Source organism: Halichoeres trimaculatus, unplaced genomic scaffold (assembly GCF_033239565.1).
Source record: "Halichoeres trimaculatus isolate MK-OKI-2021-1 unplaced genomic scaffold, fHalTri1.1 fHalTri1_scaffold_3, whole genome shotgun sequence".
NCBI classification, from domain to species: Eukaryota; Metazoa; Chordata; class Actinopteri; order Labriformes; family Labridae; genus Halichoeres; species Halichoeres trimaculatus.
The window spans coordinates 38,111,008-38,123,843 of NW_027437181.1; the positions used below are offsets into that span (position 1 = coordinate 38,111,008).

At 44.3% G+C, this 12,836-nt stretch overlaps 1 protein-coding gene across 2 annotated transcripts in view; it reads left to right on the forward strand.

Moving 5' to 3' along the window:
- adamts18 (ADAM metallopeptidase with thrombospondin type 1 motif, 18) overlaps window positions 1-12,836 on the forward strand; it is a 93,073-nt gene that overhangs the window by 58,723 nt on the left and 21,514 nt on the right. For both annotated transcript variants that reach the window (XM_074666376.1, XM_074666377.1), the window contains 2 exons: window positions 7,111-7,231; window positions 8,391-8,517. In XM_074666376.1, coding sequence (XP_074522477.1) covers window positions 7,111-7,231; window positions 8,391-8,517 — 248 coding nt within the window. The remainder of the gene's footprint in view (window positions 1-7,110; window positions 7,232-8,390; window positions 8,518-12,836) is intronic.

The window sequence follows — 12,836 nt, forward strand, 5'->3', positions numbered from 1 at the left end:
ACATTACGCAGATCAAACAGACACTGTGTCATTCGGAGTACCACAGAGCGTCTTGGACACATTGATGCAGAAGTATGAAGTGCTCATGAGTAAGTAGACAACGTGTTATAAGGTCAACACAGGAGTTAAAACAGAGCTCAAGGGCCCACGCTGCATAGGCTGAGGCATAGTTTTCCTGTCTCCCCTGCTGGCCTTTGCTCAGTGTTCTGCAACCTAAGGATGATCCCAAACCTAACTCTGTGGTCTGTGTTTGAATGTATGTGGAAAAAACATTGGACTATAAACCACCTACTCAATACCTGGCTGCTAACTTCAGATACAAACAAGTTGGTTTGGGGAGTTATCGTTCCATCATCAGTAGATTCTCCTCTGCTTCTTGTGGTCCAGTTAACATCAAACTGTCGTCATCCAGCTCTTCTTCTGTGACCCCTGCAGCTGTACACACCTTTAACACACTTGCATACTGTCACCACTTCAAACACTGATTTGATTTTATCACTACCGCTCAGAGGTGTCTTTGAGGCATCTGTAGCTCTGCCTCTGACGTTGTTCTTGTGATTGTAAGGTAAAGACTGTCATCAGGGTGTTTGACCAATCAGAATCATGCATCTTGACCAGCTGGATGGTCAGTGAGAATGCTTGTTAATTAAATGATAACATTAGCTCAGTGGACAAACATGAGCTGTTTGCTAGCTGAAGAATATAACTGGGCTGTATGTATGTGATGGGATTATGCTACACCAGCTAATGGAGAAACCATGACCCGCTGGATGGACACAAACATGAACCAAGAGGATCCAGAGCAGGCACTGCAGACTGTTTCTGTAGTCTGAGTCAAAGGACCAACTTTTTCTGGTTCAGCTTTATCTCTGAACACTTTGAGGAGCTGTGCAGTCTTTTGGTTTGGGCTCAAAGAAAGAGGATTAGATATCTGTCAGAGGCCATGTGTGCCCATGAAGAGTGACAGGAAGTGTAGGAGTTTAAGAAGGGGATGACATGGAGAAAAGGATCATGGCTCTGAGGAGGACTCAGGGGCATGTACTTCACCCACGGGGCCAAACCAGCGCCCTGAGTTGTCCTTAGTGCATACAGACAGGACATCACTGGCTCACATGGTGCTCTTCCTGCTGGCGTGTGTGTTTAAGTCATGCAGCTGTCCAGCCGAGCTCTCAGTGTGGCATGCTGCTGATCTGCAGATGACACGAGCATAATCTCTGTAAGTATGTCCTGTAATTACAAAAACCCAGGATGTAGAGAGGGGAGAGTGAGATTAAGAGATTAAAATATCTGCAATTGAACTGACGGATGTGAGAAGTTGAGATCAGGGTGTTGGGACTTAAAGTGCAAATGAAAAATGCTAAATGAGTCAGGCTCTTTATTTCCTCCTGATCCTCGTCTGTTTCACACTTTCTACTTCACTGCTGCTGTCACACAGAGACGGAGTGAGGAGACAGGGATCGCCCCCAGACCCCAGCTCAGCTTGATCACTGGAAGAAAAACAAATGTTGAGAAGTGTGAATGTGAGCTGTGACAAGGTGTTCACATCTGCAGCTGCTCAGCTGGTGTGTAGGAATAGGAAACAGAACATATGGCTGAGGTCTCATGGAGACTCAAGAGGGTTGTTCTCTCTGAAGAGACATTCTTGTGGTCTGGTGAGACGAGGTCATGCCAGTCCAAAGCAAAGCATTGTGGGTTAAGAAGTGAGATTGATATCTGTGTCCGCCACAGCCTAATTCATCATCATCTCATCTGACGTGATGAGATGTGGGCTGGTTTAGTTAGGAAACAGAGATCCTTCTTCACACTCGTGGTCTGATGGTTCAGTGTAGAAAGACAGACTTCAGACTCTCACACTGATTTGTTTCTTTTGGCTTTCAAACTGTCTTCATCCCGGTGTCATAGATTCAGCAAGCACATTAAGGGATGGACATGATCAGCAACAAGACTTAAGAAGGCTGTGGACCTTAACCAGGCTCAGGTGGTCTAAGGGGTCCAAAGTGAGCCAAGAAAATCTGCCCCACAGCAACAGCTGAAGGGTTGATCCAAGTGAGGATGGATCCATGCTTTCATGTTGTTTCCTCCAAACCCTGAGTCAATCATCAGACCAACAGTTTTAAGTCCTCTATGATCTAGTTTTGGTGTTGCTGTGTGAAGTGTAGCCTCAGTTTCCTGTTCTTAGCTGACAGGAGGGTCACCCGGTGTGGTCTTCTGCTGCTGTAGCCCATCTGCCTCAAGGTTGGACGTGTTGTGTGTTCAGAGATGCTCTTCTGCAGACCTCGGTTGTAACCAGTGGTTATTTGAGTTACTGTTGCCTTTCTATCAGCTCCAACCAGTCTGTCCATTCTCCTCTGACCTCTGGCATCAACAAGGCATTTTGGCCCACAGAACTGCTGCTCACTGGATATTTGCTCTGTATGGGACCATTCTCTGTAAACCATACAGATGGTTGTGGGTAGGCCTGTCACGATAATCAATAAATCAATTAACGGAGTTAGTTTGCCAGCCTCGATAAACTGACTAGTGCATGTTTGTTTGTTTTCCTCCTCTCTTTCGACCAAAGAGGCTGAATGAGAAGATGACTCACTACATCTTTCTTTCCTAACATCGGGGTGCATAGGTTCTTTAGCGGTTTATAGCGGAGTGAGCATCTGTCAAAAATGTAATCTTTGGGGTGAAGACGGGGCTGCTCGCACTTACACACGGAGAGAGCTGAAGCGAGCATCCTGAGGGGTAAGGAGGAAACACACGCTAATATGAGTGATGGCACCAAAGATTTGGTCCTTAAGCCGCCTGCCACAGTCCCAGTGTGGGAATATTTTGTTTTTTATCAGAATGAACAAAGTGTGAGCTCATGAACACCAACGAGCTGATATGTCGCATTTGTTTGAAAATAGTGGCGACGAAGAAGAAGAAGGGGAGGTGCAGCAGAGCCTTGTTCTTTGACAATCCGCTCTTACTGAGGCTTTTGGTCGGCAAAGTAAATAGAAATAAAAGCGCCAAATGGTGGGTGCTCAAAGACAGCTACATTACCAAAGAAATGCAGCCCTTCAATACGGTTGAAAGCCAGAAATGTTCAAAATGTTTGACAGACAGTACGGATTGACTGGGAAAAAGTACATGTTACAAACAATTCAGGAACTGTAAAAACTCCCTTTTATTTAGGCTAAAGTTTTTATTGTTGTTTTTCTTGGAGTTTCGTTTTTTCTTTAGAGACAGGGTCTATGTTTTATTGTTTTTGATTAGTATTAATTATTTTCATTGACATGTATTTTTTTCTAAAAGAGAGTCCATTTCATTTTCATTGTATTTTTTTCTCTTTCTTGTTTGTTAAATTTATTATATTTTTTGTTTATTTTATTTTATTTAAAAGATCCTGACCTTTTTAATTACAGTTAAATACTCTTAAGAAATTAAAGTTTCTTGCTTTTGATATGGTGTACTCACTCTATTATCTCATTTATCATAATTAGATCAATGGAAAAACGAAAAAAAAAAAAAAATCAACATAATAGTGACAATAATATAGTTTATCGGCAATGATATTTGGGAAAATTATCGTCTAGCAAATTTTTTTATCGTGACAGGCCTAGTTGTGGGTTAAAATCCCAGAAGATCATCAGTTTGTCAAACAATGTGAATGTAACAATGCAATGTGAAGCACTTTGTGACGCTTGTCTGTGAAAAGTGCTATACAAATAAAGGTTACTTACTTTCTTAATAAACACTCAGGTCAACCACCATGCCATGATCAGAGTCTCTTAAATCACCTTCCTTCTCTATTCTGCTCAGTTTGAACTTCAGCAGCTCATTTCCTCCCTGTCTACATGGCTGAATGCTGCAGAGCTTCTGCCCTGTGATTGGCTGTTTGGATAATTGTGGTAACGAGCAGGTGAACAGGTGAACCTGATAAAGGGGTAACAAATGTATTTCACCAGCCAGCTTTAGGACATCAGGTCAGCCTAAGCCTCGGTGACAGCTCCTCCTCCCGTCTTGTGCTGATTTTCTGAGTGGTGTTGTCAGTGACGACTTGCTGCTGTGGAGGTTTGTTAGATTTATATGTGTTGTGACAAATACTAGAGAAGTGTTCTGCTGCTGCTTTGCTTTGACAACCAAAGAGTTTGGTTTGTGTGATTTTCTTGCTCCATCGTGGGCAGGTGATCTGTTTCTTTTTGTTCTTATCAGTTTGGGTGATTATTTGGCTGCACATGAACAAAGTTTGGCTGCAGTTTTCAGATTAGAGACCTGGAGAGGAGACGAGTTTGTGTCTTCTGTCATTATTTAAACTTAAGAGTTTCTGCAGGCAGACAGTTCACGCTGTGGTGGGTTGGCTGTGTTTGTCATGTGGATAGCTTTTGAAAGAAAGGTCAGTTATTTAGGAAACGTCAAGGCCCTGAGTGTTTGTTGGTTTTCCACCGTCTGATGCCAGAGAAGATCAGGTTTACAACTACTGGTTTGCACAACTCCTGGTTTCTGGTGAAGAGGAGGATCTTTGGTAAGAGTTAGTTTGCTTTGACAAACAGAAAGACATGGTGTGGATCGTTGCAGCAGTGTTGTCATGGCTTTGGGTTTGGGGGATAGCTGATAGATGGGAGGAACTGTGGGAAACAAAGTGTTGGCCGTCATCAAGCTGTTGGCTCAAGGGTCAGGGTAGAAGTTTCATGTTTTTCAGGCTTTACGTTCTCCAGATTAGATAAGGTATAGGATCAGAAAGGGGTAAACAAAAGCCCGGTTTCCACAGCCAACAGGATGCTGCTAACAGCATCAGCTGTGTAACAGCGTGACGAAGAGTACCTCTAATGAATCATTGATCATTTTTGGCTCGAATGTAGCTCAGGAGGCACCTCGCTCCCAGGGACCTGGACCCTCTTTTATCTGATTTTAAACCCACGGTTTTAAATCTTGGTGTAAAGTTGACAGTGATTTTAAACTGGAACAACAAATGAATTCAGTTGTTAAATCCAGTTTTTATCACCTCAGGCTTTTATCCAAGGTTACATTGGTTTTATCTTTTGAGTACTTTGAGTGAGTGATTCATGCTTTCATTTCTACATGGTTGGATTATTGTGATGTGCCCATCATTGGTGTTAATCAGACTTCCCTTGCATGCTTACAGTTAGTCCAAAACAGTGTTTTTCTGTGTTTTTTTTTTTCATTTTATTTATTTTATTGTGTTCTTATTTGATTTTTTGGTAAACTTGATTCTATATCAAATGTGTTGTATAAACGAAGTGGGTTGGATAAATCGAATGAAAAAGAAAAATGTGACACAGTAAGCGACTATCACACAGGAAGTGATTGATTTTTCCACCAGTCAGTGGACTGCAGTGTTTCTAGCCCCACCTTCTGGGGTCAGATCAGTATGTCTGGCCGCAAGGTTTTTTTCCCTAGGATGAAATCGGGAAATCCACGCCCCCAACCCATGTGATCGGTTCCTGCAAAGTCTCTCACTTCCACAGCCTCTATGGAATGCCCGAATGGTCTTTACATTTTCACTGCAATTACATCGCCTTTCCCACCACGCTGTGTTGGAAGTGTTTAGTTCTTGAATTGAAATTTAACATGAGGTAATTCTATAGTAGTGTGAAATTTTAAATGTTATTAATCTTTGATGCTTTTTTAGTTTGATGTTTTTACTTTACATTAAAAAAAAATCAGCTTAGTTAATCATTTCTTTTTTTCTGTTAAACTCTGAAGCACTTTGAGCTGCATTTCATCTCATTTAAAGTGTTCTACAAACAGGCCTGGTTTTATTATAAATATGTACACTTCATCATCATGATTATTACCACCATAACTACTTACCCAAATTGCATAACTAGATGATAATGCATAGATCTTCAGTTAATAGGATACTACATGGCTTCCTTGAAGTTGGACCACCATCACTCCATCAGTCAGAACCATATGTAGCCGAAACGTTTTGAAGAAAAAACGCATTAGCTTTGGAAGGTAGGCGCGCATTTCCACTAGATGCAAAACAGCATACTGATGATGCTGTTACCGAATGTAATTTAAGTGCAGAATATTTTACTTTAACATAATTTCTAACCTCCAAAAGTGGACTTTTCCAGTCTTTGCCTCCTGGCCGCTTGCAATGCTGACAAAAGATAGCCATTGCAACAAGAAAATATTCAAAATCAGCGCGTTTCTTCTTGTTCTGATTTTGTATACCATTCTGATAGGTAAATGTAAACTCCCTGCGAGGTGCCTCATTTCCCTTGGAGATCGATGGTGGCGCATGTAATGCACTCAATGTCAAATCAGCAGGATTACACAGAAGAAGAAGAGATGCTGCAGCAACCAATCAAATGGTTTGGGGGCGTGGATTTCCCAATTTCATCCTAGGGAAAAAAATCTCGCTGTCTGGCTCCCCCAACAAAAGGGAACCAAAAAGTGGGACAGTACACGTTGGTAATTTAGGGACCTGTCCTGGTTTTAGTCAAAGGAAAATTCACAAAATGTGTGCCATACTGAGAGGAACTAAACTGATGACTATCCGCAGACTGTCCATGTTGAGCAGTGATGATGCAGCAGAGGCTGTTCAGTCCAGTCAATGGGAGCACTGCAGGAATGTTGAATGTGGATCAAACCCAGAGGGTTCCTGGCTCTCTGGTGGTTGAGGTAAACTCCTCAGACTCTGGGATATTACCAAAGAAAATAGACTTGTCAAAGCATCTTAATGCAGATACCAAAAGATGTGATTAGTTTGTCAGGGGTTGGAATAGCTGCTGGCACTTTGACTTAATGCAATTTGTCAAATTGACAGAGGATTAGTTCCCACCCAACCTGAACTGAGAGTCTATGAAACAGACTCGGCACAATCCAGTGCACAGTTTTCATCTCTGAGTAAGGCGGTTTGATGATAGTCTGATACTTTAAGCGTCACTCATCTGGTTCTCTGCTTCACCTGAATATTAGAGAGCATCTTAAACTAGAAGAGGTCATTTAGAAGAAACAGAGGGAGAAGTCTGTGTCGGGGCATTGACTCACACTGACTGATATTTATGTTTTCTTAGTGTAAATGTTGGGGTCCATGTCAGTGGGTAGCTTTCTTCTGGGTACATCAGGGTTAAAAACCGTACTCACATGCTCCTGTGTTCTCCCTGACAGATCCTCCTGCAGGGGAAGAACCCGGGCGTGATGTGGGAGTACACGCTGCCTCGCACTGAGAGAAAACCTGACTACAGCTGGGGCGTGGTCCGCTCAGACTGCTCTGCTCCCTGTGCTGGAGGTGAGACTCTGTGTTTGTCTACGTTAACCAACACACAGCTGGAGCCCTGCCATCAGAGCGGAAACAAATATCTGCTTTCTCTCTGAGCTGTTGTCAACCTGAAGACCTGAGCTGGCCTCAGGGAGAAACAATGAGAGCTTTTACCTGATGTTTCAGCAGCAATTAATCTGATTTTTTCTCCTGAGCTTAGTTAATTGGGTCTTTAATACAGACAAATGTCAAATAAAAAAAAAAACAGTCCAACCTTTTCTCTTTAACAAAGTGCAGTGATGTGATTGACGTTGTTTTTATGCAGCAGCAGGAGGAAAAAAAACAACTTCAGTTCAGTCAGGAGAATGAACATGTGGAGGGTCGGGCCTCAAACACCAAGGTCTGCCTGTAGCCCCGGCCCTGACTGACATCTAGAGGGCTGGCCAATCAGAGTTAAGGGGGTTTGTGGAGCATGGAGTCTTAAAGGCACAGCAGCTAGAACAAAGTGTTTCAGTTAGAGGCTGAAATAAGACTCAGAAAAAAGAGGTTATTTATTGAGCTGTGAATCATGTGAAGGGGGCACCAGAGAGCTGGGATAAGGGCTAAGAAAAGCACAATACCCCCTCTTTAAGGTCAGGAACCATGTGGATGACAAACATAAGGGTTAGTTTAAGACACAAACACTCTGACTCCATGGAATCTGAAAATACCATGATCTGAAAATTAAAAGAAAATGTGCATGTGTGTGCATGAGTGTGTGTGTGTGTGTGTGTGTGTGTGTGTGTGTGTGTGTGTGTGTGTGTGTGTGTGTGTGTGTGTGTGTGTGTGTGTGTGTGTGTTTCTTTCTGTGTATCAGGGAAAGAAAAGCTCCTTTGTTAACTGAGAAGTTGAGACTCTGTTGGTCCCAAAACACTCACATTAACCCCCTGCTCACTTGTCAGTGCATGATTCTGTGTGTGTGTGTGTGTGTGTGTGTGTGTGTGTGTGTGTGTGTGTGTGTGTGTGTGTGTGTGTGTGTGTGTGTGTGTGTGTGTGTGTGTGTGTGTGTGCGTGTGTGTGCGTGTGTGTGTGTGTGTGTGTGTGTGTGCGTGTGTGTGTGTGTGTGTGTGTGTGTGTGTGTGTGCTCTTTGGAGCCCTGCTTCCACGTCTCAAGCTCTCTTTCTCCTCCTCTCTCCTCCTCCCCGCTCAGGTCGTATCTCCACCAAGGCTATCTGTCTGCAGGACCAGAAGGTCCAGGTCAACTCCAGCATGTGTAATCCTCAGAGCAGACCCAGTCTGGGCTCCCATCTGTGCAACACTCAGCCCTGCCCTGCATAGTAAGTGCTGCTGTGGGGCAGAGCTCCTCTCTGTCTACACTGGGCTGTGGTGTGTGTGTGGTGTGTGGTGTGTGGTGTGTGTGTGTGATGCTGGTCTTTATGTTGCCAAATTTTCAGGAGCCTGAGGCACTGTTTTAATGACAGGCAAACACACAGACACACACACACACACTCGTGTTTAGTGTGGTGGAGCAGTGTGGAGGTTGACTGTGGTTCATGTGCTGCGGTCCCTGCTTCACTCTGCTCAGCTGTTCTCTCCTCCTCCTCCTCCTCCTCCTCCTCGTCCTTCTCCTCGTCCTCCATCCATTCATCTTTCTCTCAGTTTTCTTCTATTTTTTTTCTGGAGGAAAAAATGTGGACGCTCCTCACTCTGTTTGCTCCAGGATTTAATGTTCAGTCAGAGTTGGCTCAATCTGCAGGTCCGTCTGATAGTACCAGTCATTCTGATCCCTCTGAAGGAATCATGTCTTACTTTGATGTCTCTGTCTCTGTCTCTGTCTCTGTCTGGGATGTCCAGTTTTGTTCGTTCACTTTGTGAGACCGGGCTCAGCTGAAGGAAAGTCTGAACTTGGAGAGGCTCCTGACCTTGACTCATGTTTTAGCTCTAAATTTTAGCCAGGGTTGGTTCATGTTTGGTCGTTCTCCTTGAAACACAATGTCCTCATTTAAGCTCACAGTAAGATGAGTCCTGTTCCCAGGTCATCAGGTTCACCTCGGTTTTACATGATGCTGCTGAATGAATAATTCTGTGTTTTTATGACTGAATGGGCTCTAATTTCGTGGCCCAGCGCAGGGGGCGCAAGCCTGGCGCACCGGGCACAGTGTTAATTTCATGCGGCGCACCGCTGTGCCCTGCCAATTTGACAATTTGGTAGACCGTCTGCACAGAGATGGGTGTGACGGTGCACCAGGGGGAGTTGACGGCGCACCAGGGGGAGGCGTCGGCATATTCATGTTGGCACAGTGACAATTTTGTGCCAAAAACAGTGCAGAAAGTGCGCTTAAAGCTCGCCAGCTCCAACTTGGTCTATCCTCGGCGCAAAGCGGAGCGCACCCTCCACAGCTGTAATTTGGTGACAGGCCCACATGTGCGCACATGTCAACAAAGCCTCAGAGGCAGGTTTCCAGAGTGTCAGGCACATTTTAATGCAATAAACAATCACAGCAATCACTATTTAATGTAACTGTCTGAACCAGCATATACATTTATATCTATATTAACTGTCCCGTCACATCTGATGTCAGATTAAAGCCGTTTGTTATAATGGAAAGTGAACCTGACGAAAAACCTGTTTACGGCCTGGTTCAGAACACAGTGAGGGTCTGGGAATCTCACTCCTCTATCAACACACACTGCACAAGGTGAGTGTGTTCTTATAACCAGGTAGTTTGAAGATATTAAGATCACAGGTTCACCCAATCAGAGGCAGGGCTTAGCTGACTGACAGGTCTTATAGCTGTTAGTGAGGAGGCCCAAAGCCCGCACTCTTTGACCCCTGAACATGATGGGCTTTAAAAAGCTGTAACAGGATCAGATGGGTGATATCACAGAGACTATGTCCATACACTCTGCAGTGAGGGAAATCATGGAGCTGATCTGCAGGTGCCTGCATCTGGTTGTCCACAGTGGGTGATGTTGTCATGTCTGTGATGGAGCTAAAGTACCATCCTGTGATCCACCAGCTGTGAAACTTTAAAGGGGCAGTTCAGTTTTTTTTAAGTGGGGTTGTATGATCTCTTTGTGACCACTAAGGACATTAGATACAGTAGAAAGTTGTCTCCTCTCCCTCAGTAAGACACAGACTGCAATCGATGGTGACGAGGAAATAGGCGCTAACAGGGAAAGACCGTACCAAATTCAAAGGCTATTTTCTCTGCCTACAAGAACTAAAATCAAAACGTAATACCACAGTTTAAGAGTACGATACATAAAATATTTTTTAAGTGCATTAAGTCTTCGGAAATATAAACATTTATTAACATCCGTGGATGTTTCCTCTGTATTCCTTTCAGTCACCATCTGTAGCAGCTCCTCTTCTGTGTGCTCCGTTTCATGCAGGTATCCTTTTGGTTCCAAAGTGAATGAAACTTCATCATCGCTGTCATGGTCACTCATTTTGAATTTCCTACGCTGCCTCACAATCCTTAGAGTACAAACAAAAGAATTACGATACTTGATCAAACTTACACAAGGCTACAACCGGTGCCCGAAGCATAGCTTGTTTACATTCCCTACAGCTGAAAGGAGGAGGGGGGACGGAGCGCACTAGCACTGCGCGGAAGGATACATGACCAGTGAGTTAGATCCGGATAAATGTTTATATTTCTGAAGACTTAATGCACTTAAAAATATTTTACGTATCGTACTCTTAAACTGTGGTATTACTTTTTGATTTGAGTTCTTGTAGGCAGAGAAAAAAGCCTTTGAATTTGGTACGGTCTCTCCCTGTTAGCGTCTATTTCCTCGTCACCAGCGATTACAGTTTGTGTCTTACTGAGGGAGAGGAGACAACTTTCTACTGTATCTAATGTCCTTAGTGGTCACATAGAGCTCATACAACCCCACTTAAAAAAAAAACTGAACTGTCCCTTTAACCAGCAGTGTGTGACCCACAGCCCTCTGTTTGGATGAAAGAATTCATTACACACTGCATGCTAGGGTAACAACATTAAGATCAGTCACAGGAAACACGCTATGACAGGTAAAAGGAAAACAAAACCAGAGATTGATTGTTGTCCACCTGAGCCAGTTCTCTAACCAGCTAATCAGCTGATCCCGTGGGCCGAGCACTATTTGGGATTTTGGTCTTATTACCCTTTTGATTCCTGGTCAAGGCCTGTCATTGAAGTCTAATCCTGCAAGGATTACCAATATCTTAATCATTGTTGTCATGAAGAAGGAACAAGTTGTTATTTCAGAGCCTGGGATAACATTTCACTCCAGCAAACAGCTGAGGATCAGAAAGAGGAAAATGAAGACAGACAGGGTTAAAGACAAGGAGCTGGAGAGTGGAGCCAAGCGGAGCTTTGGTTTCTGTCAGAAGGTTTTAACTCAGAGCTCCTCCACTTTCCCAGGAGCAGATTCATACCCCTGTTCTCTCTCTGTGTTGTCTAGACGGCGTGGTTAGTGGCATGCATTTTTAAAGGAGTCTGTGCTTTGGGAGCAGAGCAGAGAGCAGAGGAAACCAGCACAGTAACAGGTGGAAACAGCCCTGAATGAATGAATGAATGAATGAATGAATGAATGAATGAATGAATGAATGAATGCCCTCTCTTCTACCTGGGCCTTTGGCTGAGGGGCTGGAGCTAGCTTGATTTACAGCGCTGGTCCAGAGAACAGGCAGGGGACCGTGTCTTGAGTTCAAAGCCAGTATCCAGGCAAAACAGAGGAGCATGGAAGTTTGCACACTTACAGCTCATACACACATACACACACATATGCAGATTGTAAATATTTAAGATGCAAAACATGAGCAGAGCTGTTTGTTTTAATGTTGTCATTTTGTGCAGCCACATCAGGTCCAGGCTGAACTCTCTCCAGTGTCGGGGGTTGAACAAACCAGACTGCTATCAGTTACACCTTCAACATACAGCCTCTGTTTCTCCCTCAGTTTCCCACCACCCGAGAGGGCATTTCCTGCGCCTGATCTCAGGCATACCACATCTCTTATCTTGGTGAAAGGTATTAAACAGCCTTGTTGCGTGTCCCAGCCTCCCTCCTTTGTTGGTGTGGAGAAAGTAGTATAGATCTGATGGTAAAAAAGCAGCAGCGAGGTCGTCCATTCAGGGAAATAAAGCAGCATTTAACGCCCATGGATCTTATTATACAGTAGCTGACACCGTTTCTCAGCTTGTTGTGGCCAATTTATGGGCACTGCACAGGAAGAGAGTGGAGTTGAGTGAGCAGCATGAAAGCTTTAACGACTGCATTAAGACCTCCAACGTATGGGCACGCATTCAAGATCCCAGAGAAGACCGACTGAAACAGAGGTGGGATGCAAGTGCACTCTGTGTGTGTATGTGTGTGTGTGTGTGAGTGTGTGTGTGTGTGTGTGGCTGGAGGGGGGGTTGTAAAAGTGCCTGCTTATCTCTGCAGCGTGTCCCTCGGCTGCTGACAGGCCTATCCATGTTTTATTGTGCAGAGACGACGGGATTCCCACAGGGCCCAGCCAGTCTAGCCATGCCAGCCAAACTCTCACCCCTTCACCGCCATCTACCCCCTTTTGCGTCAGACACTCCTGAAACCTCCTCTTCCCAGACTGTCAGGGAGAGCAGGGAGGCTTGTCTGTGTTGTAGCAGCAGCAGCAGCAGCCTCAGAG